The following is a 25,393-nucleotide window of genomic DNA, read 5'->3' on the forward strand; positions in this document are numbered from 1 at the left end:
TTTCCAGTAAAAGGTAATAAAGATGATCAATTAATTATGAATTGTAAATTATAATTTTTTTTAAATGATACATTTTTGCAAGAATTTTAATGACCTCTAAGCAGATTTTAACTGGTGCAGTATCTTTTTATTGCCATGCCGAAACGTTTCAACATGTAATTTAAAAGGCAGTAAATATTTATACTATAGTACAGTTGGAAAAAAATATACACCTTGTACTGAAATATAATCTAATTATATAGTTTGTCAATTCCAGTTATGACTTGAATAGTTATATGCATAAAACCTAGTCATCATAAGGATCATCAGCCATCTAGTATTGCTTATTTCATATTTGGATAGTTCACCAACAGATACATGTGAGTTTAACTGAAAATATTTCACTTTAATAAAGTCATTTATTTAGCTTTTGCAAAGTTGGTCATCTGAAATATATTTCATTTGCTGACATCCTACAGAAAACCTACATCTAATTTTAGTTTGCATTTATTCACACCTTGTGAATTTTGTTTTCTGTGCACATTGAAATTAATTGTTGAGCTGGAAGGCAAATTTAAAAAAAGTAACATAACATTACAATAAGCTATTTGTACGTCTATTACAGTACAATGGAATAGCCAATAAAATATATTAAATCCTGAAAAATCTAATTTTTCTACACAGTTTGTCCAAGAGTGTTACAACACACTATGTGTGAGCCAAGACTTCATCAAAAAGGCACATTCTCTCTTACACATCGTAACACATGATTCCAGTTTCATAAACCTTTTCCAAGCGTGCCTACTAAAGCCAGGGTTAGAGAGAATAAACAGTTTGCATGCTTTGCGTTGTCAGCATTGCATCAGATGCAATAATCCTAGAAGAAAGTGATGTAAATTTGGATGGATGGATGGGAAACTTTCGTTGCAGCATATGACAGTCTGCATAAAGATGAATAGACCCTCCTGACGCGTGAGTTCTCTGCCTCCAGGACTGAAGCTGGATTCTCCAGCTCGCTGGATCCACTGTTTCTGGCTTTAATGAAGGAGGGTCTGTTCTTCCTGTAGCTTTTAGTTCATTTAATAATTTATTGCTTCTGTCAACCTACAAAGTGAAAAGAGTCTTAGTCAACATAACTTAGTGCATGCTTGTCGTATTAAAGCCATTAAATGCATTTTTTTCACACTGAATTTAAAAAGGAAAAATGAAAAAATGATGTAATTACGTAATACTTTAAACAGTGAACAACACAAATACTAAAACAAATGCACATCAAAGTGAACCAAAAATGAAAATTCTGTCCTCATTTCAAACCACTATGACTTTCTTCTGCATAACACAAAAGAAGATATCTTGAAGAAAGTTGGTAACCAAACATAGAACCCATGAACTTCTATTGCATGGACACAAAACCAATGCAAGTAAATGGGTGCCAGTTTACAACATTCTTCAAAATATCTTCTTTTGTGTTATGCAGAAGAAAGAAAGTCATACAGGTTTGAAATGACATGGGGGTGAGTAAATGGTGACAGATTTTATATTTTTGGGTGTACTTTCACTTAAAGTTGCTTAGGATAAAAGTGTCTACCAAATGCATGTTTAAATTTTTTTTCAAAAATCATGTTTTTTTGTGCATTCCGCTAACTAACACAATAAAACATGAAAACATAATAAAAACATGATTTTTGAACATTTTTAAACACGGAGTTATCTCATTTTGGAACCGAACTCTTCATTTGGTGACTGATTGATATGCATTTATCCTTTACTTGTTCTTATGTCATTGACAGTTTACCTTGAGCTCCAGCTAACAGAGTTTCTCTCAGCAGGTTAGTCACCAGCTCTAGTTCTTGCTCCGCCTCTTGCACATTCGGGTCCAACTGTAGTACTTCTTGTAAATCAGTGCTGGCTGACAGGTAGTCCTATAGGCGATACAGAAAGAAAGAAACTGAATTACATACGAAAGTTACTGAAAATTGTATGAACAGATCAAAACAATGAATTATTGCTACAATGTGTATTGTACAGTTTGGCAGAATTTATGACGTGAACAAACTGTCATATATAACTTTACGATTTTACTGTGATTTTGTTGTACCATCTGACAAGCAATAACTGTACAAGTCAATGTGTACCTTCGACTGTTTACCAACTAGTGCAGGCATAGTATTAAAATTTACAATTGGAATGATCTATTTTATAATTCATATTTATTTATTTATTACAAATATTTTCACATCATAGGTCGACATTGTAAAATGTGCAAAGAGATGAAAGTCATTTCTGTAAACATTCATTCTAGTGACCCCGGCTGAACTGACTGATGAAATCAGAAAGCCATTAACCTTCAAGCCTTTGTGGGCCAGAGCTCGTCTGTAAAATGCTTTCTTATTGTTTGGCTCCATTTGAAGTGCAGAGTCACAGTCCTGTTTGGCCTCCTCAAAACATTCCAGCTTGAGATAGCACAGCGCTCTGAAAAACACAACAAAGTTTCTCCTTTAGCAATATATCCTGACTTCTCTCTCATTGGCTGTTTTATGCTGCCGTTGTCAGAGCTAATTGCTGACTGAATTGGTTTGTTGGAGCAGGTCTCATCTCAGCACTTTCTAGAAAGCTATTGATGGTAAAATAAGAAACAGGAGGGCATGAGAAACTATTAAGGGATTTCATTGCCACTTTGTAATTATTTAAAGCAAACTGCAAAGCACACAAACTGAAGCTGTGTTTAGAATGGACCACTATGTAGTGCTTACTAGGATTCTCACGAATAACAGGCACAAATAATGGATTTCACATTTCATTACGACAACCATTAACTTTAAAGTAGGCTATAACTATCGAGATATGATGCAACTGAAGTTGTACGCTACATATTTCATCGTAACCATTGAAATATGTTTAGAAATGTAAACGTGATTGTGCTTTTAATGACGAAAACGCGCAGCTCTCCCATCGGGTTCAGTGGGCTTTTTGTGCACTGTTGCCCTCACTAATATGGCAGCGCCATTGACGTATCGCTGCAGCGGAGCAAAGTGGCCAACGCGGTGTCTAGGTATTTATTATGTCTATGGTTCCAATAGGGATCCAAAGAGATGACGTGTTTTTGTATGCCAACCCGGAAGTTAGCGGCACACAGGTTCCCTCGATCGAAATATGCATTTTTCCCAGAGACTTTAGGGAAATCGCAAAAAATAAGCTCTGTGTTTAACAAAGGAATATGACACTTAGACAAAATGTGTATCAAGATAATCTTTACAAGCTGACACCACATTTGTTACTTTTGAAGCCGAAATACAATCGGCAGAAGTAAAAAGCTAAAGGCTATAATACACTACAAGACTTTTGCTCAGATTTTGCCCAGATTTTCAGTCTGGACTTGTTGCAGAAAGTCTGTGCCAGTCTGCAGATTTGATCAGTTAGTGTGTTTCTATCTGAAACTTTCAAAAAGTCTGCAAGTGTATGATGTCTAGTTTAAAAAAAATCTGTTCAGATTTTAAAAGTCTTGTAGTGTATTTCAGCCATAACACAATGCTATCAACAGACTACACTTAAAGTGAAAGTGACCTATTTGTCAGGTATGGTGACCCATACCCGAAATGTGACCTCTGCATTTAACCCATCCAGAGAGTAGTGAACACACGTACACCGTGAACACACGTACACCCGGAGCAGCAACTTAAGGTTGCTCTAAATCAACGTCACCACCACCAAGCCTCAGACAACTCTTTCAAACTTTATTAAAAATGTGTTCCCTGGTAAGTAATTACTCTGTGAATGAATCCACATCTACGTTTTAAGAGATTTGTGCACATGTTGCATTATTTGTGAGCTTTATATGCGCGATGACGTCTTACGTCCCCGCCACAGGAAGTAGTCACTTTTAGCAACTTTTTAGCAACCGCTGTTTTTAAGACACAATAAGGCTTTAAAAAAATCACAAGCGGGTTATAATTGGTGTGTTTTATGTCAAAGAATAAAATGTGAAAATATTTAGAGTTTTTTTTACCACAGACCTAATTTCGGGCGATTTACCAGAAACCCATTAAAAAAAAAACCATAGACATTGGAGCGATGGAACCGGAAGTCCTAAAAGGCTAACTCGCTTCCGGGTTTTGCATACAAAAATACGTAATCTCTGAGCCTCCCTATAGGAAGCGTCTATAGGGAGCTTTCGTCACCGTCATTTGCCGGAAAAACATGCCTCTGGTTCACACGTTTTCGAGAGATGACGGAAGCTAGACATCAACGTTAATAGCGCTGTCAATATGAATATTTATCTAAAACAAACGCATTGATTCGCTTCAGAAGACCTTTGTTAAGACCACGGAGCCGTGTCGAGCCGTTCTTTGATCGATGGATGCACTTTTTGGAGCTTCAAAAAGTCAACACCCATTCACTCCCATTCTACCGCTTGGAAGTAAAATGATACATGGTATGTATAACTCCGACTGCATTATTCTTCAAGAAGAAAACCATATTCAGTCAGGATGCCTTGAGGGTGGGGAAACATGGGGAAATTTTGATTTGCTAGTAAATTATCCCTTTAAGCAAAACATGGTCAGGTCAAAATTTGTCCTGCACCCACTAGTAATAATTTTTGGTTTGACTGTATGTCTCTAAAAAAGAGTGAAATGTTGGCTCTTTGCACTTCCTATATTATCGCTTTGTTGCCTTCCTCACTTTTGACATTTGCATGCTACATGCCTAGATGTAAATGTGCACTTCATTTAGCAAATATAGCTAGTCATCCAGGTTTTCCAAGGATATAGAAAATAGGCATATTGTTGTATAAAAGTAGCATAGTAGTTTAATTTGGTAGTGTTGTATACCTGTTGGTGTGGATGGCACATTCATTCGGTTTGATAGCCAGACATGCTGTATATTTATCCGCAGCACCTTGATACTGTCCGTTATTCACCAGTTCGTTTCCCTCTTGTTTCAGCACTGTAAAGCGAGCCTCTGCTTTTCTGGCTGTGGGGAGAATAGAGCAGTTATCGCAGTGTTACACCTCTGAACACAGCATCAGGGTCTTTTTGTTTCCCATTTCAATCTTCTCTGAATTATAGCTCAATAAGATTATGGTACAGGCAAGTGCACTGTCTTTTCATCAAATCAGTGGTTCCTACATCTAAAGACAGTTACAGTAAAGCAAGCAAAGTGGTAATCACATTAACTCTATTAGTATATGACATCATCTCTCTTGAAGAACAGCAGACCAAAGGATCTGCTGTTATTAATGTGATCAGGGGCCGTATTTTGTGTGATCATGTGGGTATTTCCTTCTCTGCTCAAAATGAAACTGGAGCAGACTTGTTCCATTACAATGAGAGGTGACTATGTTCCGCTTTTACATAATTGATTGCCATCAAGCACAGAACATCCATGCTGACAAATGCTGTTAGTTTCAGCGTGTGGTTTAAACTGCTTGAATAATTATTTTAAACACAGGGATTTAAAAGAAAACCGAACCATGTGCGTCCAGCACTTTGCACTTTGTACGCTGACAGAAATGTGTACATGATGCGATTAGTTTTAGTGTCTTTGGGGAACAGTTGAGAAGTGACGGCGGTATAATATTAACTGAGATTATGAGACACTATTGTTTTCCTGTTTGGTTTCATTTAAGGACAACCTGAGTGGATCTGAGTGGAGCGCTGACGAAAGCGAAAGATGGGGGTAGGGGTGTGTCTGTTTTGGTGATGTGAACATCAACAACGGCTAAGAGAAATCGAACACCCCGCCTTTAATTTGCAGAAAATGAAAACTGGAGAAACATGTCAAAATATCAGAAAATATGTTCTGTATTTTTTCAGACCTCAAATACTGCAAAGAAAACAAGTTCATGTTCACTTTTAAGCAACACAACAGTAATATTTGTACATGCATTTAGGAAAAGTTAAAATTAGTTTTTTTATGTTATAACCTCAATTATTTCACAGTCTTCATCTGTCTTGTCATGCTGTCAAGTCTTTCACATTGTGGGATGACTTTATGTCACTCCTGAGGTTTGATTTTGTTAAAATTCAACACAGACACTGGACTGGAACGGCCACAATACATCTAGAAATGCTGATTAAATGAAAATGTGGAATCTCTTCATTTTTTCCACGGCTGTATATCTAGGGACCAGAATATCATAGAGGCTTGGTGCTCTTTCAGCAACCACTCATTCTAGTAACTGCATAGCATGATTCAAAAAGTATCTTAAAGATCGGGTAGCATGCTATATCATGCATTCTGCCTTCTTCACACTGTTAAACAATGCTTAACATGGTTAACTTGTTAAAAACAAGTTGGACGTATGACGTGCTAAGTTTTCTATAATTCTTCTGATTCCTTTCATTGGCCATTCTCCTGGAAAATCGCAGCAAGGCGAAAGAAATAGCCTGCCCATGAGCCAACCAACGAGCGAGACCCGCTTACCATCAAGATTATGTGCGCTGCGTCAAGATGCTCTGCGCTGCGCTGCAGCTCGTTACTCTTGCGATAGTGAAGTTTAGGTTTGTCTGTTCATTCACAGCATTTCAGTGATGGATGTTATATAAACTGTGGTTATAACGCTGGATTTGTAGATCGTTTGAAACTGATAGATGGCGTGGTCCCAGTGCTAAAAGATGCCGGATATGAACTGCAAGCGGTAAGTCAAACTAAGTCATATGTCTGTGTTTTGTTGGCAATGGCCGTGTACGTGCATAATGTACAAAACACGAAGGGATTAATGTGATGATGTGTTGCTTGCTTGTGCTGTAGTTCCATCCCACTCTCTCCCACCTCTAGCAGCTCGTGTTTTTCCGGAAATAATCGTACAGCTGTATCTCTCTTTTATAAATTTGATCAAACTAAATACTCTTCGAAGATACGACGTATGCAATACTACTATACAGGCACTCAAGATTAATATGAGATTGGCAGATACTGCCTATGATACACAATCTTTAAACTCACCCTTTTCCTCCTCTGCTCTGGCTGCTCGGGCCTGCAGAAGCTCTGCACTCGGTTCTTCTCTGCGGTGCTGCTGAGCAGACAGAGGAACCATTGGAATATCTGGAAGCTTCTCCCGCCAATCAGGGCCGTCCTGTTCTATCATCATTTTAGTGATTCTATATTTTATCACAAACACAGTCAGACAAACATATAGTACTGTACATATGTCAGTACTAGAATTTGTCTTAAACACGGTACATTTATTTGAGAAGATAAAATAATTAGACATGTTCTTAAATACATCTTAAGTTTTGCTTCAATTTTACGTTTAAATATCTTGTTTTTTATTCTACATTTTTGCAGTGTTTTTAGATTGCATACAGTTTTAATCGATTTCAGATGTTAAAAACATGTACAATTTATCCCCATTATATTTTTGAATGGTACCTGTGCACGCTGTCAAGAGCGGCCTGCACGCTGATATCTATCTGCAATACCGTTTTATAATCCACATAAGCCTTCTTGTAACGTTCCAGGGACTCATACGCCATAGCTCGCCGGAGGAGGGGTTTCAGGGAAAAGGGGTGGAGCTCCAGGGCCCTATAAATAAACACGATGAGATTCATTGGATCAAGATCTTTTTCTGAACCTGTGCCCTACAATGAACCCCCTAACTTTACATAGGCAACCAAGCTCTATTCATATGTGTGTGTGTGTGTGTTCATGTTTGTATATCCCGGTGGGGACCTAAACCTGAATACACACCAACACATGGGGACTCGTGTCACCGTGGGGACCAAAATTGAGGTCCCCAGGGGCAAAAAAGCTAATAAATTGTACAGAACAATATTTTTTACAAATCTAAAAATGCAAAAAGTGTTCTATGATCTTTAGGTTTAGGGATAGGGGATAGAATATACAGTTTGTACAGTATAAAAACATTACGCCTATGGACTGTCCCCACGGGGATAGTCAACCAAAGCCTGTGCGTGTGTGTGTGTGTGTTAGCATCTAGGTTATATTGTAAATGTATATATTACAGACAGAATAGATACAGAACAGAATATTTTTATCCATTGTTATAGCCTACATTATATAAATCTCTTGCTTTCTCGCCTTACATTTAAGATCAATTTAAACATGACAATGCATGTGCTGTGTCTTTTTCCTTGATGTATAATAGGAACAAACACACAACACTGCATACAGACTGGATGAAGGACAGTACAGTATGATTACAGAATTCATTGCTATGATGTAAAATTGTATATTATTTCAGTCCAGCTAAGCAAAATATGGCTGAGATTCTTAGTGCCGGTTAACCGGCCTGCTAGTAAAGCTTCTTATCAACTGCGTTGCGTGTTAATCTTTCTGAGCCAATCCACGCCCATGCTATTACCTCACGTGTAAATCCTATCCGAACACAGCACTGTGGGTTTTTCTACGCACCGGTCATTGTGCAGAGGTCTGATTGGCCATTGAACGGCAAGTGTTTTTATAGTGCACATGTAAATGTGAGGTTAACCTGGTGCAATCCTCGATGCAGTCTGTGCTATTGCCATCTTTCAGGAAACATGCGGCTCTGTTCGAGTACAGAATACATAGATCTTCTGGGCTGTCAATGCCTGAAAACACAAACACAGCACTGAGACTACTAGAGCAGCTGGAGCGGATAGGCCCACACAGTGGAAGCAACCGTTTGGTTTAGTCACCCAATATCATGTTACAAAATCGTCAAAGAATAAACATGCAGAAGGAAGGTGAGTTTTATAAAGACAGAACATCCCAGGCATTAAAACACCCATTACGTAACTTTCACGGGCACACCCACAATACAATGTGGCGGAAGTGTGCCGTCTTGCGAGATGCTTTCATTCTGTTTCACAAAATTGCAGGCCATATCTTTCAAATCCAATGGCTGTGAGTAAACATGGTGTGAGACTCAAGCAACAGCTCACTTCCAAAAGAAAACTAGACAGCAAAAGCCTCTATTTGAACCAGCATCAGATACCTCACCCTGCATTACTCAGTGCCACTGAGCAATGTTTACGCAATAGATGTTATTGCAGTCTACTGTTTTATTTTAATGATTTGAATGAACTAAAACCCAATTCTCCTTTCCAAAAATAAAATAAAGACACATTAGTAACACCAAAGACTAAGACTTTTTTTACCATACTTATACAGCCAATACTTGTACCCCACTGGCACCAATTAAATGTGTTCGTTATGTTAAGAAATCAAATATTTCAATCTAATAAACAATTTGGTAACACCAAAATCTGTTAGATACAAATATCCCACCAGCTTCTATACATCCATCGATGGCCTGTGTGTATTTCTCCAGTGCATCTCCAAACTGTCCATTTTTAAACAACATATTTCCCTCGTTTTTGAGCCGGGCGAGTGGAGGAGGAAGGGCCCCACATGGGGCGTCCAGATTACAGCTCTCTCCAGCCCTACCAGTGACGGCAGGACTGCAGGACTGAGGCTCATCCTGGTTCTTGCCGGCTGGAAGGGTGCCATTGACTGCCGTGCTCTTCCCTTGGACTTCCTTCATGTTGGCTGTGCTGTTTCCATGACTCCTCCTGTGTCCCGGGGTCCCAGGTTGAGAGTGTGAGCCCCCTCCTTCTCCATGACCAGGGACCTTCTTCTGTGAATTCCCCATAGCTGCCCTCGGTCCCTACCACGGTAAACAGAGCTTTCGTCCTCACGTACACACACATACACACTCCCTCTCTTCCTGTTCCCTGCGCAAACTGTACAGGCTTAAACAGAACTAGGAAGACACACCTCCTGCGGGCGCACTGAGCTGTGACGTCACAGAGGGGGGAGGGGCTGCAGTGGTGTAGTGCTGCTGCAGAGTGGGGGTGGTTTCCTGGGAAGCACTTATGCTGTGCAACAGCAGCCAGGGGATTTCAAAAGGCCCAGCTGTATGTTGTTGAGCTGAAATAGCTGCAGAGACCTCAAAGGTGCCAAATCTCTGTGATTATGAAGATTCAGTTCACATGTACTGATGCCCTAAAATCCTGAGACTATATTGAAAATCTGTGGTTTTCTTGAATATTTTATTATTTCTTTAGAAGTTGTTTTGGAATACTGTATATATATATATATATATATATATATATATATTGCATTACATTGACATACAGTGCATACATACACTATAAGATCAGGGAAAGAAGTCTTAATTTCATTACAATTGTAATAATTACAGAAATAACAGAAAACCATCTACTATATCAAAGAGTATAAAACTATAATATAAATGAAAAAAGAAAAGCACAGAAACAAATTTAAGTTATATTTGTAAATAAATCATCATAGTGACTCAATACATTTTTTGTTGTAAGTCTTGGGGATGAAACAATTGACTTAATTTCAGTAAGATAAATTTGGAAAATATAAAGAGGATCAAAGCCATTTTTGTTTATGAATAAAGAATTTGGCATATAAAACACATTTTCAAGAGAACTAATTTTGGGGCATCATAATAAAAAATAATATATTTAAGAATGAATTTATAGTATTATAGGGCTGAACACATATGTGCTTAAGTCACTCAAGAATTGTCTGGTTAAATCACAATCATAAAATAAATGTGTTTTCATCAATTCAGTTTTCATCAATGCCAGAATATGTGGAAATAGACAAATTGACAGGATATATTTTATGAAGTAACTTGAAATGTACCTCCTTAACCTTGTTAGATATACACAATTTACTTGGCAAAAGCCAGGCTTTTCGCCAATTTACATTCAATACAAAAGAACCCCAGTAGAAAGATCACTCTTCAGATAAGCATGTGCAATAGTCACGATCTGATCTCTTTAGGACAAAATATCAGATTTCCAGATTTGTTTTCAATTTCTCCGTTAGAATAGTTATTTTTTTATTGGTTTCTTTGCATTTGTTTTTCTCTGATATGTGCCTTGCTTAACACTTGTTTATTTATATTTATCAGTGTCATTGTAGATGTGTATTCTGTTCAATAGACAAGATCAGATTCACAACAGCACACAGATGCTTTTTCGGAACATTGTCAGATTCTGCTGAAAGAATGGATTGCATGATTTTAACGAAATTTATTAGTCCATGCCACCTTCAGTGCTTAGGCAGATAACATTTTGTATTACATTAGAAAAATGTTAAATAAAAGCATTTTCACTAATGGCCTCAGAATTTTGGAATCATTTGTACGTTTAATTTTACGAGTGCTTTTGTTAATTAATGCATTTTATTGTTATTTATAAATTATACAAAGCTTAATACCACAAGTTTGATGAACCAAATTTTTAAATGTCCATGTGATAAGTTTGTGGACATTAGGCAACATACAACTTTTAGGTTGTGCTATTGAATATGTGTATATATTGTGTCTTTGTGCTATTTAAAACATTTTCATTTAATTTGCCAAATATCCTTTGTAATTGTACTTTGTTTTTGATGAAGTAAAGCTGCTTGATTGTATTTTTTGTTTTGCTTCTTTGGTTATATACTATTCTCATTTGATTTTTATGATGACATTGTTGGGTTTGTTTGTTTATTTGTGTTTTATACAGCGTTCTTATAAGGCACTTTAAATCTGGTAAATGACACAAATATATATGTCCTTAAAGAAACTAATTTTGTGTAAAAAATAAGGGCAGCTGATGCTTGGCACTTTTTGGTCCGTGAACTAAATTTCACCTTTAAGGATGAACAAACAAATAATACATAATCAAGCTTAAATATTTTTCTATTCATCAAAATAGATAGAAAATATTGTGACTTACAAATGAGACAATATGACTAACTTAATATACCACAAGAAGCCTGATACCACCTTGGTCTCGATCAACTGGACATTGTTTTTCACCGAAATAAGTCACAATAAAAACAAACTTTTTAATCAGCAAGCATAACCAAAGACTTCCTCTTGTAAGGCACTTTAAGTGGTAAAAAAAAATGAAGTAACACATTTACAGAAGTATTTTATAGCAAATTGTATTGAACTCTTCTGTACTGAATTCAATTGTATACATGTATTTACACTTAACACTTAAAAAAGCCAATTCTAACAAAAATAACATTCACTGGGAGCTCATCTGGCATCAAACACGACCACTGAAATCAGTAGTTAAGGGTAAAACAGAAGATCAACAACAACAAAAAACAGAATAGGAAAAGAACGATTAATATAGCAATAATATTCCTATACTGAATTAGTACTATAACATGCTAATCATGTTACAAGCTTTTTAAAAATAAAAAACTAAACATTTTTTATCCATTGCAAGCATTACTCATTTCAGAAAGGATACATCTCTTGGTTCTTTTCTTGTACATGATTCTGTATCCGCATTCTCTGCATCTGATGGGGTCTCTCGCCTTTATCTCATTTTCTGTATGGCACTCTGAAATACAGGAGTAAGTTTCACAATACATCACACACCAATACTGTATCACACTGAGAATGACAATCCTATTTGTATAGGTTACTATGCATATTGCTCTTGATATAATATTGAAGTACCGCCACAAATGTAGATCATAGGCTGCTGTTTGGGAGGCTGAATGTCTTTTTGAGAAGAATCCATTGCCTAAAAACACAGAGAAACACTCAACTCAGTAGAACTATGGTGTAGATTAGATTATTAAATCTATAAGCATCTGTTTTATACATACACATGAACGAAATGTATCAATGTTGTGCAGTTGTGTACCAAAAGCTTATTACTAAAAAATAAATCATACATTAGCATTTCGTATAACGTTACTAAAGGTGATTGTTCGTGGCAAAGACACATAGCTATACACAGAACCCAATATACAAAAGAGATTAAGCGTAAATATACACACTAGATCTGTATACACATATGAAACTATACATTTTACAAAACGTAACGTTAGGTATCAAAAATCGACCCTTACATTGCCTCACACGTTTGCGCCTTGTTCGTAAACGCAGGAGATTTTGCGCATGCGCATTACTACACCAGGACATCCTAATAACACACATTACCATTGGATAAAGCCGATGATTGACAGAAGTGAAACGCCTAAACTAGGTTGGTGGGAGGAGCTTATTATACGTCTACCGGAGTCATCAGGGGTTGCGGCTAGAAGCCAGGCTCTGGCTAGATACAGCTACGGCCGGAAGTGATGCAAAATCTCGCCATAAAATTACAATAAATTAGATTAGCTAACGCCTACCTCAAGCCTAAACACAACCTTACAATAAAAAAATAATTAACTGTTTTCAGCGTGACAAAAATGATGTGGTATTGAAGTGCGCATGCCCAGTGGAGGTAGCTGTATCCCTTCTAGCCACAACAGTCATCAGGTAGTTTAGGGACTTTTACTTTATTTTCGCAATGAATAATTTAAATAGCGGAGAAAAAGCTTTTGTAAAATCTTTCGACAGTGTTTGTTTATCGGTAATCGTATGTACGTACACTAATTATTTGTTATTAACTTTTTTAAATTAGGTAATATTATCCTTATGATAAGGTCATGAATAATTTGTAAACATTTTTAATTATTTCATAATTACACACTTTGCTAATTTTGTTGAACAATTCATGTTTATTTTAAAATTGGAACCCAAAAATAATCTTTCGCGCTGACACTTTATGTGTCAGTGCTGTTTTTTTGTCACAAACCAGGAAGTAATTTACAGGACCGCAGCCCCAGCTGCACTTCACAATATGTCATGATCAGACTGAAGATTTACTGAACGTTTCAGGTCAGAGTCAGACTGCAAAACTTCTCTGTCAATATTGTGTTATTTGGAAATAAAAATGATCAAATTTTGTATTTGCACACTTCGCATTGTAATCGACACTGTGAGTTATAATCCAGCGTCAGTCTTTCAGTTTCTGTTTCTTAACACTTTGTTTACTGTTCTAAGGTCTCTGTGTATGCATTTTACGATTTATTGTTAAGCTTTTATATTTATTCTTATTTTATGATATCAGCTGTAAAAACTAAATGAACAAAAAATTGCCTCATTCCAGTGAATCACAAGTACTGTTTTGCAAACAATACACCCTGTAAAATGATTAAGATACAAGCACAATGTATCGGACAGTATAGGACAAAAAAGACATTGTTCACATGTGATTAAATGATGTCACATTTTACAGTAAAATCAAAAGAGTATTTTTTAGGACCATTAATATTTTTGTGACATTGTTACAAGCACATTTCCTGTAAGGCATCGGGACATTTTACTGTACTCTCAACAGCCAGTTTCAAATGGCAACAACCCAATTGAACTGTTGATCTAAAAAGGGTTGTGATATCATTCATTTCTTTTGATAGTAACACACAAAAAGGTTCAAAACCAAATAAGAAATAGAATTACGGGTCCTTTTGACAGCATTACTCGCATAACGGTTAGCTTCATCCTTTTTGTGTTTTATGTTTTGCCAGGATGGCTGAGAACAGCCTTGATGAGCGAAGTTTGGAAATTCTTGGGATTCCTGATGATTTTGACCAGGACTTACTCTGGCTCTACCTTGAAAACAAGCGCCGCTCTGGAGGAGGAGATGTGGAGTCTCTGGACAGATGTGGAAACAAAGTGTTGGTGGTATTTAAAGATGAAGAGGGTAAGACCAATATCCTCAGTACGATTTTTATGAAGTTACACAATAACAGTCATATGTGAGCGAGTCTCTTCAAGTACCAGTCTCTCCCATTCTAGCTGCAGCCGGGGTTCTTTCCAAAGGGTCCCATGCTCTCCATGACTCCAGATTTACAGTGAGGAGGAAACCACCGAAAGACCCAGGAAAGCTGTTGCTAAAAGGGCTTAATCCAAACACTGGTCTGGATTTTTTAGAACTTTACACGGAAAACATCACTGAGATGGAAGGTGGAACAGACTTCTCTCTGTATCTGTCTCCAAGCAAAGACCAGGTTCTAATACATCTACACAAACCTTTGACAAAAGGTTTGTAGTTAAAGTACATCAGCAATACATACAGTAACCACAGAATTTAGACACATTTTAAAATATAATATATATGTTTATACTCATTTATACTACGTATCTATATAATGTCAAAACAAGTGGCATTTCCTTAAGTGCAATATAAGCAGAAGCATAATTGTTTTAAAATCTGTATACTTCTTCGATTAAAGGAATAGTTTTTCCAGATTCTCTCATAATTTACTCTCCCTCATGCCATCCCAGATGAATAAGACTTTTCTTTCTTCAGTTAACACAAATGAATAACTATATGAAAGGGATAGTTCACCCAAAATTGAAAATTCTGTCCAAAGTTGTTCCAAACCTGTATAAATTGTTAGTAGAAAAAAATATTGTATAATTTTTTGTTCTGTTGAACACAAAATGAGATATTTTGAAGAATTTAGGAAAACAAACAGTTCTGGGGCACCTTTGACTAACATTTAATTTTTTTCTACTATGGTAGTCAATGGTGCCTCAAAAATCTAATTGGCTTACATTTTTCTAAATACAGAACAAAGAAACGACATGGTGAAGCTACAAAAAGCACATACATCCATTTTTAAAGTAATCCAAATAACTCCAATGGGTTAATAAATGTCTTTTAAAGCAAACAGATGTTTATAACGGACAAATATGAATATTTTTAGCTTATTAAGTGATCAATATGTTGTGTATGGCAACATACAGATCAGCATGGTAAGTTTGAACATAGGGTGCCGCAGACATGATGTATTTTTGTAAGCAAAACCCAGAAGCGAGTTAGCATTTTAGGACTACCGGTTCCATTGCTCCAAAGTCTATGGGTTTTTTGAATGGGTTTTTGGTAAATCGCCCGACATAAAACACACCAATTATAACCAGCTTGTGATTTTTTAAAGCCTTATTGTGTCTTGTGTTGTGTTAATTTGTAAAGATTACCTTGATAGACAAAACGTGTAAACATCATAAACCTTTGTTAATCACAGAGCTTATTTTTTGCGATCTTCCAAAAGTCTATGGGAAAAATGCATAGGCTTTTGGTCGAGGGAACCAGCACGGCACTTATTTCTGGGTTAGCTTACAAAAATACATCATCTCTGAGCCTCTCCATTGATGTTATTGGTTCTCGTATGTCTCATGACTAGTTTTCATATTTGGGAGAACTATTCCTTTAGAAAAAAGTTAGGGTTAAAGGAGTAGTTTGCATTAAAATTTGCCCCCATTGACTTTACATAGTAATTTTTATTCCTACCATGGAAAGTCAATGGAGCTTAATTTAAAGTGAACTACTCCTTTAAGTATTATTTGTTTATACCTGCGGCTTTTGAGTCCGAATACTTTTTGGGGCCACCGTATCGGAAATATTTGTCTGTTCACTTTTAGACAAAATCTGGAAGCGATACAAATAAATGTTGTGCAAATAAATGTATTGTCACAAATGTGATTCTGCAGATTTCCAGATGATTAAAGAAAAAGTTTCTAAGAAGAGTCTGGACGGAGCAAAGATCTACTTGGAGCAGGTGGAATCAACAGACTCCATTTTGGTGACCAATCTGTCTCCCAACACCACAGAAGACATGCTGGAGCTCTACTTTGGAAGTAGCCGTGGTGGAAGTGAAGAAGTCCTAGGAATTAGCAGGCTGGCTGAAGGATGCGCTAAAGTGTCCTTCAAGGATGTTAAATGTAAGACAACATGTCTTTTACCAGGTGTTTCTTTGAAGTTTCGTTTTTGTAGTCGTGAATCTTAATTGATCTTTTTCCTTCACAGCGGTGGACAATGTTCTTCAGAAATCACATAACCTGGAGGGTTCAGATTTAGTAGTTAAGCCGTATTTTGACTTTCTGCAAGTGGTGACTGATCAGACACCTGTGAGAGTTCAAAATGGCCAAGGAACATCACTGGATGTGACGGACCAGGATAAGACTGGAATCAGCCCCGTCTTAAACCAAAGTCCTACAGTTTCCAACCCAACAGTGGTTACCAATTTAGAAAAGAGCGCTGGTCCCACAAACAACATCATAAATTTAGTGGTAAATTCATTTAGTAGAAGTGCTGAGCCTGCGAGTGTTGCTGCACGATCAACAGATGTTGAGCCCATGGACATTGATTCCATGGATCTTGACCTACCTAGGCAAAAGGAATGTGTTAGTTTTATAGCTGTGCCTGACAAAGCCATACATCAGCTCATTGGTTTGAGTAATCTCCCTGAGAACCTTACAAAAGCTCACCCCAATTTTGACATCCGTCTTAGTCAAGATGGCGTCCAAATCAAAGGCCCTGACGACATTGAGGTCGAAAGACTCAAAAACAAAGTGCTGGAGTTCCTGAGCGGTGTCACACAGTCCCACCTGACATACGACAAACTCAAAGCCGATTTTCTTGGAAGACAGGATATTAAAAACAAGCTTCATTTGTCTTTGAAAGCTTTAGCATCAATTTACAGAGTGTCAGACTGTACGGTGACTGTAACATCGTCATCTCAAAGCGCAGTTGACCAGGTTCGAGATCTGATAGAGTCCCACATATCTGAGTTTACTGTTCCCCTGGCCAGAGAATACGAGAGCGTGCTCTTCACACAGGAATGTTCAGACTTCCTGGGCTCTCTGGACTTCTGCTGTGCCAGAGTGTCTGACACTGGCGAAGTCATTACTGCGGTCACCCTGAAAGGGATGGAAAAGGAGAAGCTAGAGAAGATTGTTCACTTTCTCAGCACACCAATCCAGAAGGAATGCATTCTGGCGATGGAACCAGGAATGCTAACGTTTCTGCAGCTCCATTATCAAGATCTACTGGCAGACATGGGACAGGTTATGATATTACCACTGGAGACTGGAGATGGATTGAGTGTAAGTGGTTTGGTCTCATTCGACATTTATTTTGTAGAATTTACAAAGGTTTGGCATCTGGAAATATATTTCGGAAATATTTATCTTAGAAACGAACAAAAAAATAAAATACAGATAGGGATTACTCTTACAAAAATAAGGCTCGTATTTCAAAATAAAAATGAAACTAATCCCACAAGTAAAAAAAATCTTAAAAAGGCCTAACATTTTTTTTGGATTGGTTTGAAATATGACAGATTTCTTCTCTAACATCATAAACTATTGATATGATAAGTCCTACTACACTGCATAATAATAATAATTTCTTACTTAGTGTGTTTGTCTTGTTTTCGCAGTACAAATATCGAAAATTTTTATAGCATAATGTTCAAAGATCTAATGAACTTCATGGAAAAAAAAGATTTTTTGTAATATTTTTATTAACATTAAAGTAAAATTATAAAGGTAAAGTTAAGTGAGTTTATGCCGACAAGAAGCAAAAATATCTGTTAGTGGGGTAATAATAAACTTTTAACTTAAGCTTTAACTTAATTCAATAAATGTATTGAATGTTTAAGCATAAACTTCTTACTTTTTTTTAAATTGCGTTTTACACCGTGTCTACACTGGATGCGACCGGTACGACGCATCACAGAAAAAGACATTAGAAACGCATTAGAACCCATTATAATTTTACATTTTGTCAACACTGGATTCGGCACGGCCTGTCGCGTCCGGTGTAGACACGGTGTGAAGTAAATGTATCTTATATGTTTGTACTGGAAGACAAAACAAACATACTAAAGAAGAAATTCTTTTTTTCTATATTATATATCATTTTTCTATATTACCTAAATAATCACTATTATTAATTTGATTCAACCATCTCTTACAAATCCATACCTAGTTTTGTAATCTCTCATTTTGACTGGCAGGTCCAGGGAGATCTGAGTGCATGTCAGATGGCGGAGGAAGTGTTGACGGGTATTATCGGCTCGACGTGCACAAGGAGCATTGTGGTGAACCAGCCTGGCATTTCCCGTTTCCTACTGGAGGAGGGTGCCAGCATACTGGCAGAGATGACAGCCAAGTTCCAGGTCTACATTAATATAGAGAAAGTGCACTGGAAACCTCTAGAAGACAATGTAATGTATCAAACCTTTGCTACAGTGTTGATCCATCATCTGGATATATCTCAAATACTCAGTAATTGTTGAATATGGTTGTGCTTTCCACAGGACATATTCGAGCAGGCATGGAAAATGACAACGTGTCAGAACTTTAAGAGAAGTTCTTCTGTAGCTTCTGTTCAGAACTTTAATGTTAGAGCTCCAAATGTCTCTGCCGATGTCCACACATCAGGTGATAATGCAAGAAAAAGTTCTGTTCTTAAGTTGAGGTTTTTAGCGGCAACACGAGGACAATCGTCATGGCAGTTTGTTACATTTTAGTGAATTGTTGGCAAATTTGTAAGTCATATGATCTCATTCATATGTTTTTGTACTGTCTTCAATTGTAGAGCTGCTTATAGCTGAATTGAACTCGATTCAAAATGACTGTACTGTACACTACACACACTTACACTCTTAAAAATAAAGGTGCTTAAAAGGTTCTTCACAGCGATGCCATAGAAGAACCATTTTTTGGTTTCACAAAGAACCATTCGGCCAAAGGTTCTTTGAAGAACCATCTCTTTCTTACTTTTTTATAATCCCAAGAACCTTTTGTGAATCAGAAAGATAAATGGCATCGAAGAACTATGGCATTCTATGGCATCGAAGAACCTTTTGAGTGTACACATGAGGCCCCTGGTCAATGAGTTTATGAATTTTGTGAGGAACACTTTGTCCCAAAAGGAACACTCAAGGTTTTTTTTTACACAAAACCATTGAACGGATGAGTTCTAATGACTATGAATATTTTCTGTCACTCAGCTCGTATTGAAGAAGCTAAGAAGATCTTGTCAGTTGTTGGCAGAGATCTCTCCCCCCAACCTTCCGGTTTAGGAGCCACAGACATGGAAGAGGAAGATCTGTATTCCGATCTGGGCCAAGACGCCTCCGCAATGCAGGAAGATGAAGCTGACCTACCTCGTGCACTGCAGACCCTTCAGAGTTTCTCTACACCCTTGATGGCATGCAGTCTCGAAGAAGACGCAACGCTCTCATTGGCCATTCAGCTGTCTATGGAGATCAATCAGAAAACGGACACAGATGACCTTCAGATGGCTCTGGACCTTTCCAGGAGCGATTCCATTCCATCTGAGGAGAACTCGCAGCTTGAGAACGCTGTCGAAATGTCATTGGAGGATGACATCAGATCTGCCAACAAAGCTGAGATCTTCGTCTACGCGAGCTACACCCATGATCTTGTTAGGGTGGACATCGCGTTAGGGAAGAAGGTGGGTCTTCGGCAGAGCAAGGAGAAGGTGGAAGACAAGAACCTCCGGAAGCTTTCCTCCCTCCAGAAGAGATGCATAGAGCTTATTAAAAGAAAGTGTGCCGTGGAGATCAGCATACAGGGTACTACTGCTATCGTCTCTGGCTTTAAAGACTACGTCTCTGAGGCCGTGTATGACCTGAAGAACTTCCTGAAAAGACCAGTGAACAACATGAGCGACGCAGAAATCGTAAAGACCCTACAGTGGGTGTGGCACGAGGAGGGGTCATCCACGATGATTCCGTATCCACCAGATGCCACAGTGTTCATTGAGAACGCTTGGAAGATGAAACAGAAGACGATTGACATTCTGTTTGACAATCAGCCATACACAATTGACTTTGAAAGGATGGAGGAGCATAGTTTGGCATCTGGGAAGTCTGCGCCTGTTAAACGGAAAATTATAAGCACTGAGGACTTGTACACAGATGGCGCAGGTAAGAATTAAGCCAAAGTACTTATTGGGTGTGGCTGTAGTATATATATGGCAGTATAGTAAATTGAAAGTATTCTAGAGTGTGATGGCAAGCATTGACTTTGTTCATGTGTAACTGCGTCAGTGTCAGCATGTTAAGCTGTCAGTTTGACCTCATTTGACCTACGACCCACGTATGTCAGTGTGTAAAGTATAATTTCAGCATAATTTTTTGTCAGTACACCACCACTGGACAGTATCTGTATCTGTATTGTATGTAGCTCCAGCACTCCCCGGGACCAAAACAGAGAGAATCAGTGTAGACAATTGATTTTATGATGTAGTTATATTGAAATGGCATAAATGTTTGTTTTATTAGATGAAGATTACAGTCTGCTGTCCAACATGCCTGAAGCATCTAAATTGAATGAAGACTCTGATGAATTTCAGAATGTGGTCAAAGAGTTTTATGATACCATTCAGGACTACCACAACAAGATCAAAATCATTAAGGTACGACACAAACGCTTGTGCACCTTGATTTCTGTCAGTGTGTGGCTGAAGAGGTTTTGTCTTTGGTTTTGTTTTGCAAAGCCTGTGAACTTACTGAACTCACTTTTTAAATTTTAAAAAGTTTACATTGAATTGTGTAAACTGGGATTGCCTGTTTGTTATTGACTGGTCTTACTGAGAGGGGTTGTTATTTTTTTAGGTTGAGAAGCTCATGAACAAACTTCTGTATGACCAGTACAGGCTGAAAAAAGCCAGTATGCTGTCCAGCTCCTCCGACTCTGAGGTGGAACGGACCCTCTACCACGGCACCAGTGAAACCAGTGTGAAAGAGATCTTTATTCACGGCTTCAACAGGAGCTTCTGTGGAAAAAACGGTACTGTGCTTTTCAATGAAATTATCTGAACTGTCTAATGTTATTATGAGCTTGTGATTACAAACATTTTCAAGTCAAAGCTAAATCAAAATCTACTTTTTGAAATATTTGTTCCTTATGGATCTGTCTTTATGTGATCCTCTATTGAAATTGACAAAGTTTTTTACAGAATTGATTATTTTTTAATATTTATTCTTAATTATTAGTGTTAGTTTATGCTAATACATTTACGTTAGTTAATTTGGCATTAATGGAATGGTTCACTCAAAATTTAATTTCTGTCATCATTTATTCACCTTCATGTGGTTTAAAACCTGTATATGACCTTCTGATATTTTGAGAAATGTCTCGGTGGCTTTGTGTCCATACAATGGAAGTCAGTGGGGGCAGATGTTGTTTGGTTACCCATGTTCTTCGAAATTTCTTCTTTTAAGTTTTGCAGAGAAAGTCATACATTATTGCAATGATATTAGATTGAACACAGCGTATTAAAAGAATTTTCATTTTTTGGGTGAACCATCCCTTTATTAAATGTTATTACTCGTCGGCACTCTGGAATACCTGATTCAGATTGGCTATGACAGGTTATGTCGTTCCTCGATAACAACCAGTCAAAACTAATAACGCATGGGTATTTGAGTACTGTTCCTCAATACAACAATTTAAACAGCATCTTTGTATATTTTTGTTTTATATCTGGAATTGTTCATACATATTTATTAACATTTAATTGTAATAATTGTACAAACCCGATTCCAAAAAAGTTGGGACACTGTACAAATTGTGAATAAAAACAGAATGCAATGATGTGGAAGTTTCAAATTTCAATATTTTATTCAGAATACAACATAGATGACATATCAAATGTTTAAACTGAGAGAATGTATCATTTTAAGGGAAAAATAAGTTGATTTTAAATTTCATGGCATCAACACATCTCAAAAAAGTTGGGACAAGGCCATGTTTACCACTGTGTGGCATCCCCTCTTCTTTTTTATAACAGTCTGCAAATGTCTGGGGACTGAGGAGACAAGTTGCTCAAGTTTAGGAATAGGAATGTTGTCCCATTCTTGTCTAATACAGGCTTCTAGTTGCTCAACTGTCTTAGGTCTTCTTTGTCGCATCTTCCTCTTTATGATGCGCCAAATGTTTTCTATGGGTGAAAGATCTGGACTGCAGGCTGGCCATTTCAGTACCCGGATCCTTCTTCTACGCAGCCATGATGTTGTAATTGATGCAGTATGTGGTCTGGCATTGTCATGTTGGAAAATGCAAGGTCTTCCCTGAAAGAGACGACGTCTGGATGGGAGCATATTGTTCTAGAACTTGGATATACCTTTCTGCATTGATGGTGCCTTTCCAGATGTGTAAGATGCCCATGCCACACGCACTCATGCAACCCCATACCATCAGAGATGCAGGCTTCTGAACTGAGCGCTGATAACAACTTGGGTTGTCCTTGTCCTCTTTAGTCCGGATGACATGGCGTCCCAGTTTTCCAAAAAGAACTTCAAATTTTGATTTGTCTGACCACAGAACAGTTTTCCACTTTGCCACAGTCCATTTTAAATGAGCCTTGGCCCAGAGAAAACGCCTGTGCTTCTGGATCATGTTTAGATATGGCTTCTTTTTTGACCTATAGAGTTTTAGCCGGCAATGGCGAATGGCACGGTGGATTGTGTTCACCGACAATGTTTTCTGGAAGTATTCCTGAGCCCATGTTGTGATTTCCATTACAGTAGCATTCCTGTATGTGATGCAGTGCTGTCTAAGGGCCCGAAGATCACGGGCATCCAGTATGGTTTTCCGGCCTTGACCCTTACGCACAGAGATTGTTCCAGATTCTCTGAATCTTTGGATGATATTATGCACTGTAGATGATGATAACTTCAAACTCTTTGCAATTTTTCTCTGAGAAACTCCTTTCTGATATTGCTCCACTATTTTTCGCCGCAGCATTGGGGGAATTGGTGATCCTCTGCCCATCTTGACTTCTGAGAGACACTGCCACTCTGAGAGGCTCTTTTTATACTCAATCATGTTGCCAATTGACCTAATAAGTTGCAAATTGGTCCTCCAGCTGTTCCTTATATGTACATTTAACTTTTCCGGCCTCTTATTGCTACCTGTCCCAACTTTTTTGGAATGTGTAGCTCTCATGAAATCCAAAATGAGCCAATATTTGGCATGACATTTCAAAATGTCTGACTTTCAACATTTGATATGTTATCTATATTCTATTGTGAATAAAATATAAGTTTATTAGATTCGTAAATTATTGCATTCCTTTTTTATTCACAATTTGTACAGTGTCCCAACTTTTTTGGAATCGGGTTTGTACATGGGTGGTCAGTTTATAACAGAATTTTGAATAACTGGAAACCATTTTCATTCACAGCGACTGTGTATGGTCAGGGTGTGTACTTTGCAGTGAACTCTGGTTTGTCTGTACTGGACACCTACTCCCCACCCAATGCAGATGGGCACAAGTTTATTTTTATGGCCAAAGTGCTCACCGGAGACTTCACAGAGGGCAAACACGAGATGAAAACTGCTCCACTGAAGGAGAATACATCTGAACTCATCAGATACCACAGTGTGACAGATAAAGTGAGATCTCCTACTTTGTTTGTCATCTTCAATGACACACAGGCCTATCCGGGGTACCTTATTACATGCAAGAAGATTTACAGATAATATGAGAATGTGTTGCGTCTTTAATCAATATGCATGCTTTTTCTTGCTGACATTTTTTCTTTAAAACACATTTAATCTAAATTCCAGTTATGGGCTGTAAATGTTTATGTATTTTTCAGAATATTTAGATAATTCTTCCGGTCATTGTATTATCATAAAAAATGACTGTTTGCTGCTCTGTCAGATTAATGGATTGTCTTATTAGATTTTGGATGTCTTTGTAGTAGGTTTATGCTGGAATTAATTAATTTCGCAATCTTTTGTTTTGCATTGCTGCTCTTACTTATCAAATAAAGCACACATTATGTATCACAAACTGTATTCCATTATGAATTCATTGTAACATGTTTGAATATGAATGCTGATACAAACAGTGTTGTGTATGTTACTTCAAAAAAATAATTAATTACTAATTACATTGTCAGCATTGTTTTATTTTAATTACTCAATAATTAACATTGGCGGAAATGGCCAGGGTTCACTGCAGAATCTCAAGTTCGGGACATATTTTCATATTTTTAAACCATATATGCAGAAATCCCCACTGTATTATGAAATTTGCATAGCGTTTGGGGGCTATTACATGGATAAAATATTGATATATATCTCTATCTAATACTGTCTCACTTGGCCAATCACTCCATCAATAATAGGGACAAAATGCATCAGCGTATAACTGGCACACAGACAAACTCAATTATTATTGGTACGTGTTGAAATGCTTTAACCTTTGACAACCTGATACGAATCCTACACACACATGCAAACATAATGAAGTCATTTGATTTGCCTGATTCTTTTCTCATACACTACCAGTCAGAAGTTTGGGGTCACTTATTTTAAAGACATTTTTCTCCACAGGCATATGTCTGTATGTTTGAAATTGGTTATGTATAGAAAAATAAGGCCTGCATCTTTCATTAATTATGTTTTCATTAATTATATTTAGAAAATATTAAAAAAATGACTTGAACCAAATAATAAAAAAGCCCAGAAAAAAATGTGAACTCCAATACTGTTTTAAAAGCATCCCGGGGTGGTACCTCAAAAAGTACATTCATTTTTTATCTTAAGAAAAGGGGACCTGGACATTCACTGTACACCTTTTCTGTTTGGAAGAAAGTCATATTTATAACAAAACAAGGGTGAGTAAACGATTATAATAAAAGTGTGCTTTTCATTGATATACCTTACCCAAGTACTGTAGATGTGCTTTATAGACTATAGTCTATACTAGCACTTCGTAAAGCATTTTGGAGATAAAAGCTAACCCCTCATGAATCAACTTAA

General features: G+C 37.3%; 3 protein-coding genes across 3 annotated transcripts; 1 reads left to right on the forward strand and 2 right to left on the reverse strand.

The window, feature by feature from the left end:
* Positions 1–117: 117 nt before the first annotated feature.
* Positions 118–9,686, reverse strand: spag1a (sperm associated antigen 1a). Its single transcript, XM_057354357.1, has 8 exons — positions 9,208–9,686; positions 8,429–8,528; positions 7,351–7,503; positions 6,925–7,079; positions 4,809–4,950; positions 2,325–2,451; positions 1,775–1,901; positions 118–1,083 (listed from the first exon to the last, which is right to left on the reverse strand). The coding sequence occupies exons 1-8, from the start codon at positions 9,569–9,571 to the stop codon at positions 1,079–1,081; spliced, it is 1,173 nt and encodes a 390-aa protein (XP_057210340.1). The 5' UTR covers positions 9,572–9,686; the 3' UTR covers positions 118–1,078.
* A 2,176-nt stretch (positions 9,687–11,862) lies between these two features.
* polr2k (RNA polymerase II, I and III subunit K) lies at positions 11,863–12,925 on the reverse strand. Its single transcript, XM_057354358.1, has 4 exons — positions 12,820–12,925; positions 12,422–12,488; positions 12,210–12,302; positions 11,863–12,012 (listed from the first exon to the last, which is right to left on the reverse strand). Exons 2-4 carry the CDS (start codon positions 12,483–12,485, stop codon positions 11,990–11,992), a joined length of 180 nt encoding a protein of 59 aa, XP_057210341.1. The 5' UTR covers positions 12,486–12,488; positions 12,820–12,925; the 3' UTR covers positions 11,863–11,989.
* Positions 12,926–13,529: 604 nt separating this feature from the next.
* parp10 (poly(ADP-ribose) polymerase family member 10) lies at positions 13,530–24,460 on the forward strand. Its single transcript, XM_057354356.1, has 11 exons — positions 13,530–13,633; positions 14,323–14,498; positions 14,594–14,839; positions 16,292–16,522; positions 16,608–17,686; positions 18,601–18,810; positions 18,904–19,027; positions 19,600–20,541; positions 20,899–21,032; positions 21,232–21,406; positions 23,805–24,460. Exons 2-11 carry the CDS (start codon positions 14,324–14,326, stop codon positions 24,101–24,103), a joined length of 3,615 nt encoding a protein of 1,204 aa, XP_057210339.1. The 5' UTR covers positions 13,530–13,633; position 14,323; the 3' UTR covers positions 24,104–24,460.
* Positions 24,461–25,393: the final 933 nt, after the last annotated feature.

This window comes from Triplophysa rosa, linkage group LG16 (assembly GCF_024868665.1).
Source record: "Triplophysa rosa linkage group LG16, Trosa_1v2, whole genome shotgun sequence".
Classification (NCBI taxonomy): Eukaryota; Metazoa; Chordata; class Actinopteri; order Cypriniformes; family Nemacheilidae; genus Triplophysa; species Triplophysa rosa.

Excerpts from the sequence above, each read along its gene's own strand:
- spag1a (XM_057354357.1), bottom strand. The coding sequence starts at position 9,571 with ATGGGGAATTCACAGAAGAAGGTCCCTGGTCATGGAGAAGGAGGGGGC. Across the intron at positions 8,529-9,207 it reads CGATGGATGTATAGAAGCTG|GCATTGACAGCCCAGAAGAT; the intron begins GTGGGATATTTG and ends TTGTGTTTTCAG. Across the intron at positions 4,951-6,924 it reads CAGAGCAGAGGAGGAAAAGG|CCAGAAAAGCAGAGGCTCGC; the intron begins GTGAGTTTAAAG and ends TTCTCCCCACAG.
- parp10 (XM_057354356.1), top strand. The coding sequence starts at position 14,324 with ATGGCTGAGAACAGCCTTGATGAGCGAAGTTTGGAAATTCTTGGGATT. Across the intron at positions 18,811-18,903 it reads GGAAACCTCTAGAAGACAAT|GACATATTCGAGCAGGCATG; the intron begins GTAATGTATCAA and ends TGCTTTCCACAG. Across the intron at positions 21,407-23,804 it reads GAGCTTCTGTGGAAAAAACG|CGACTGTGTATGGTCAGGGT; the intron begins GTACTGTGCTTT and ends TTTCATTCACAG.
- polr2k (XM_057354358.1), bottom strand. The coding sequence starts at position 12,485 with ATGGATTCTTCTCAAAAAGACATTCAGCCTCCCAAACAGCAGCCTATG. Across the intron at positions 12,303-12,421 it reads TATGATCTACATTTGTGGCG|AGTGCCATACAGAAAATGAG; the intron begins GTACTTCAATAT and ends CCTGTATTTCAG. Across the intron at positions 12,013-12,209 it reads CAAGAAAAGAACCAAGAGAT|TGGTCGTGTTTGATGCCAGA; the intron begins GTATCCTTTCTG and ends TACTGATTTCAG.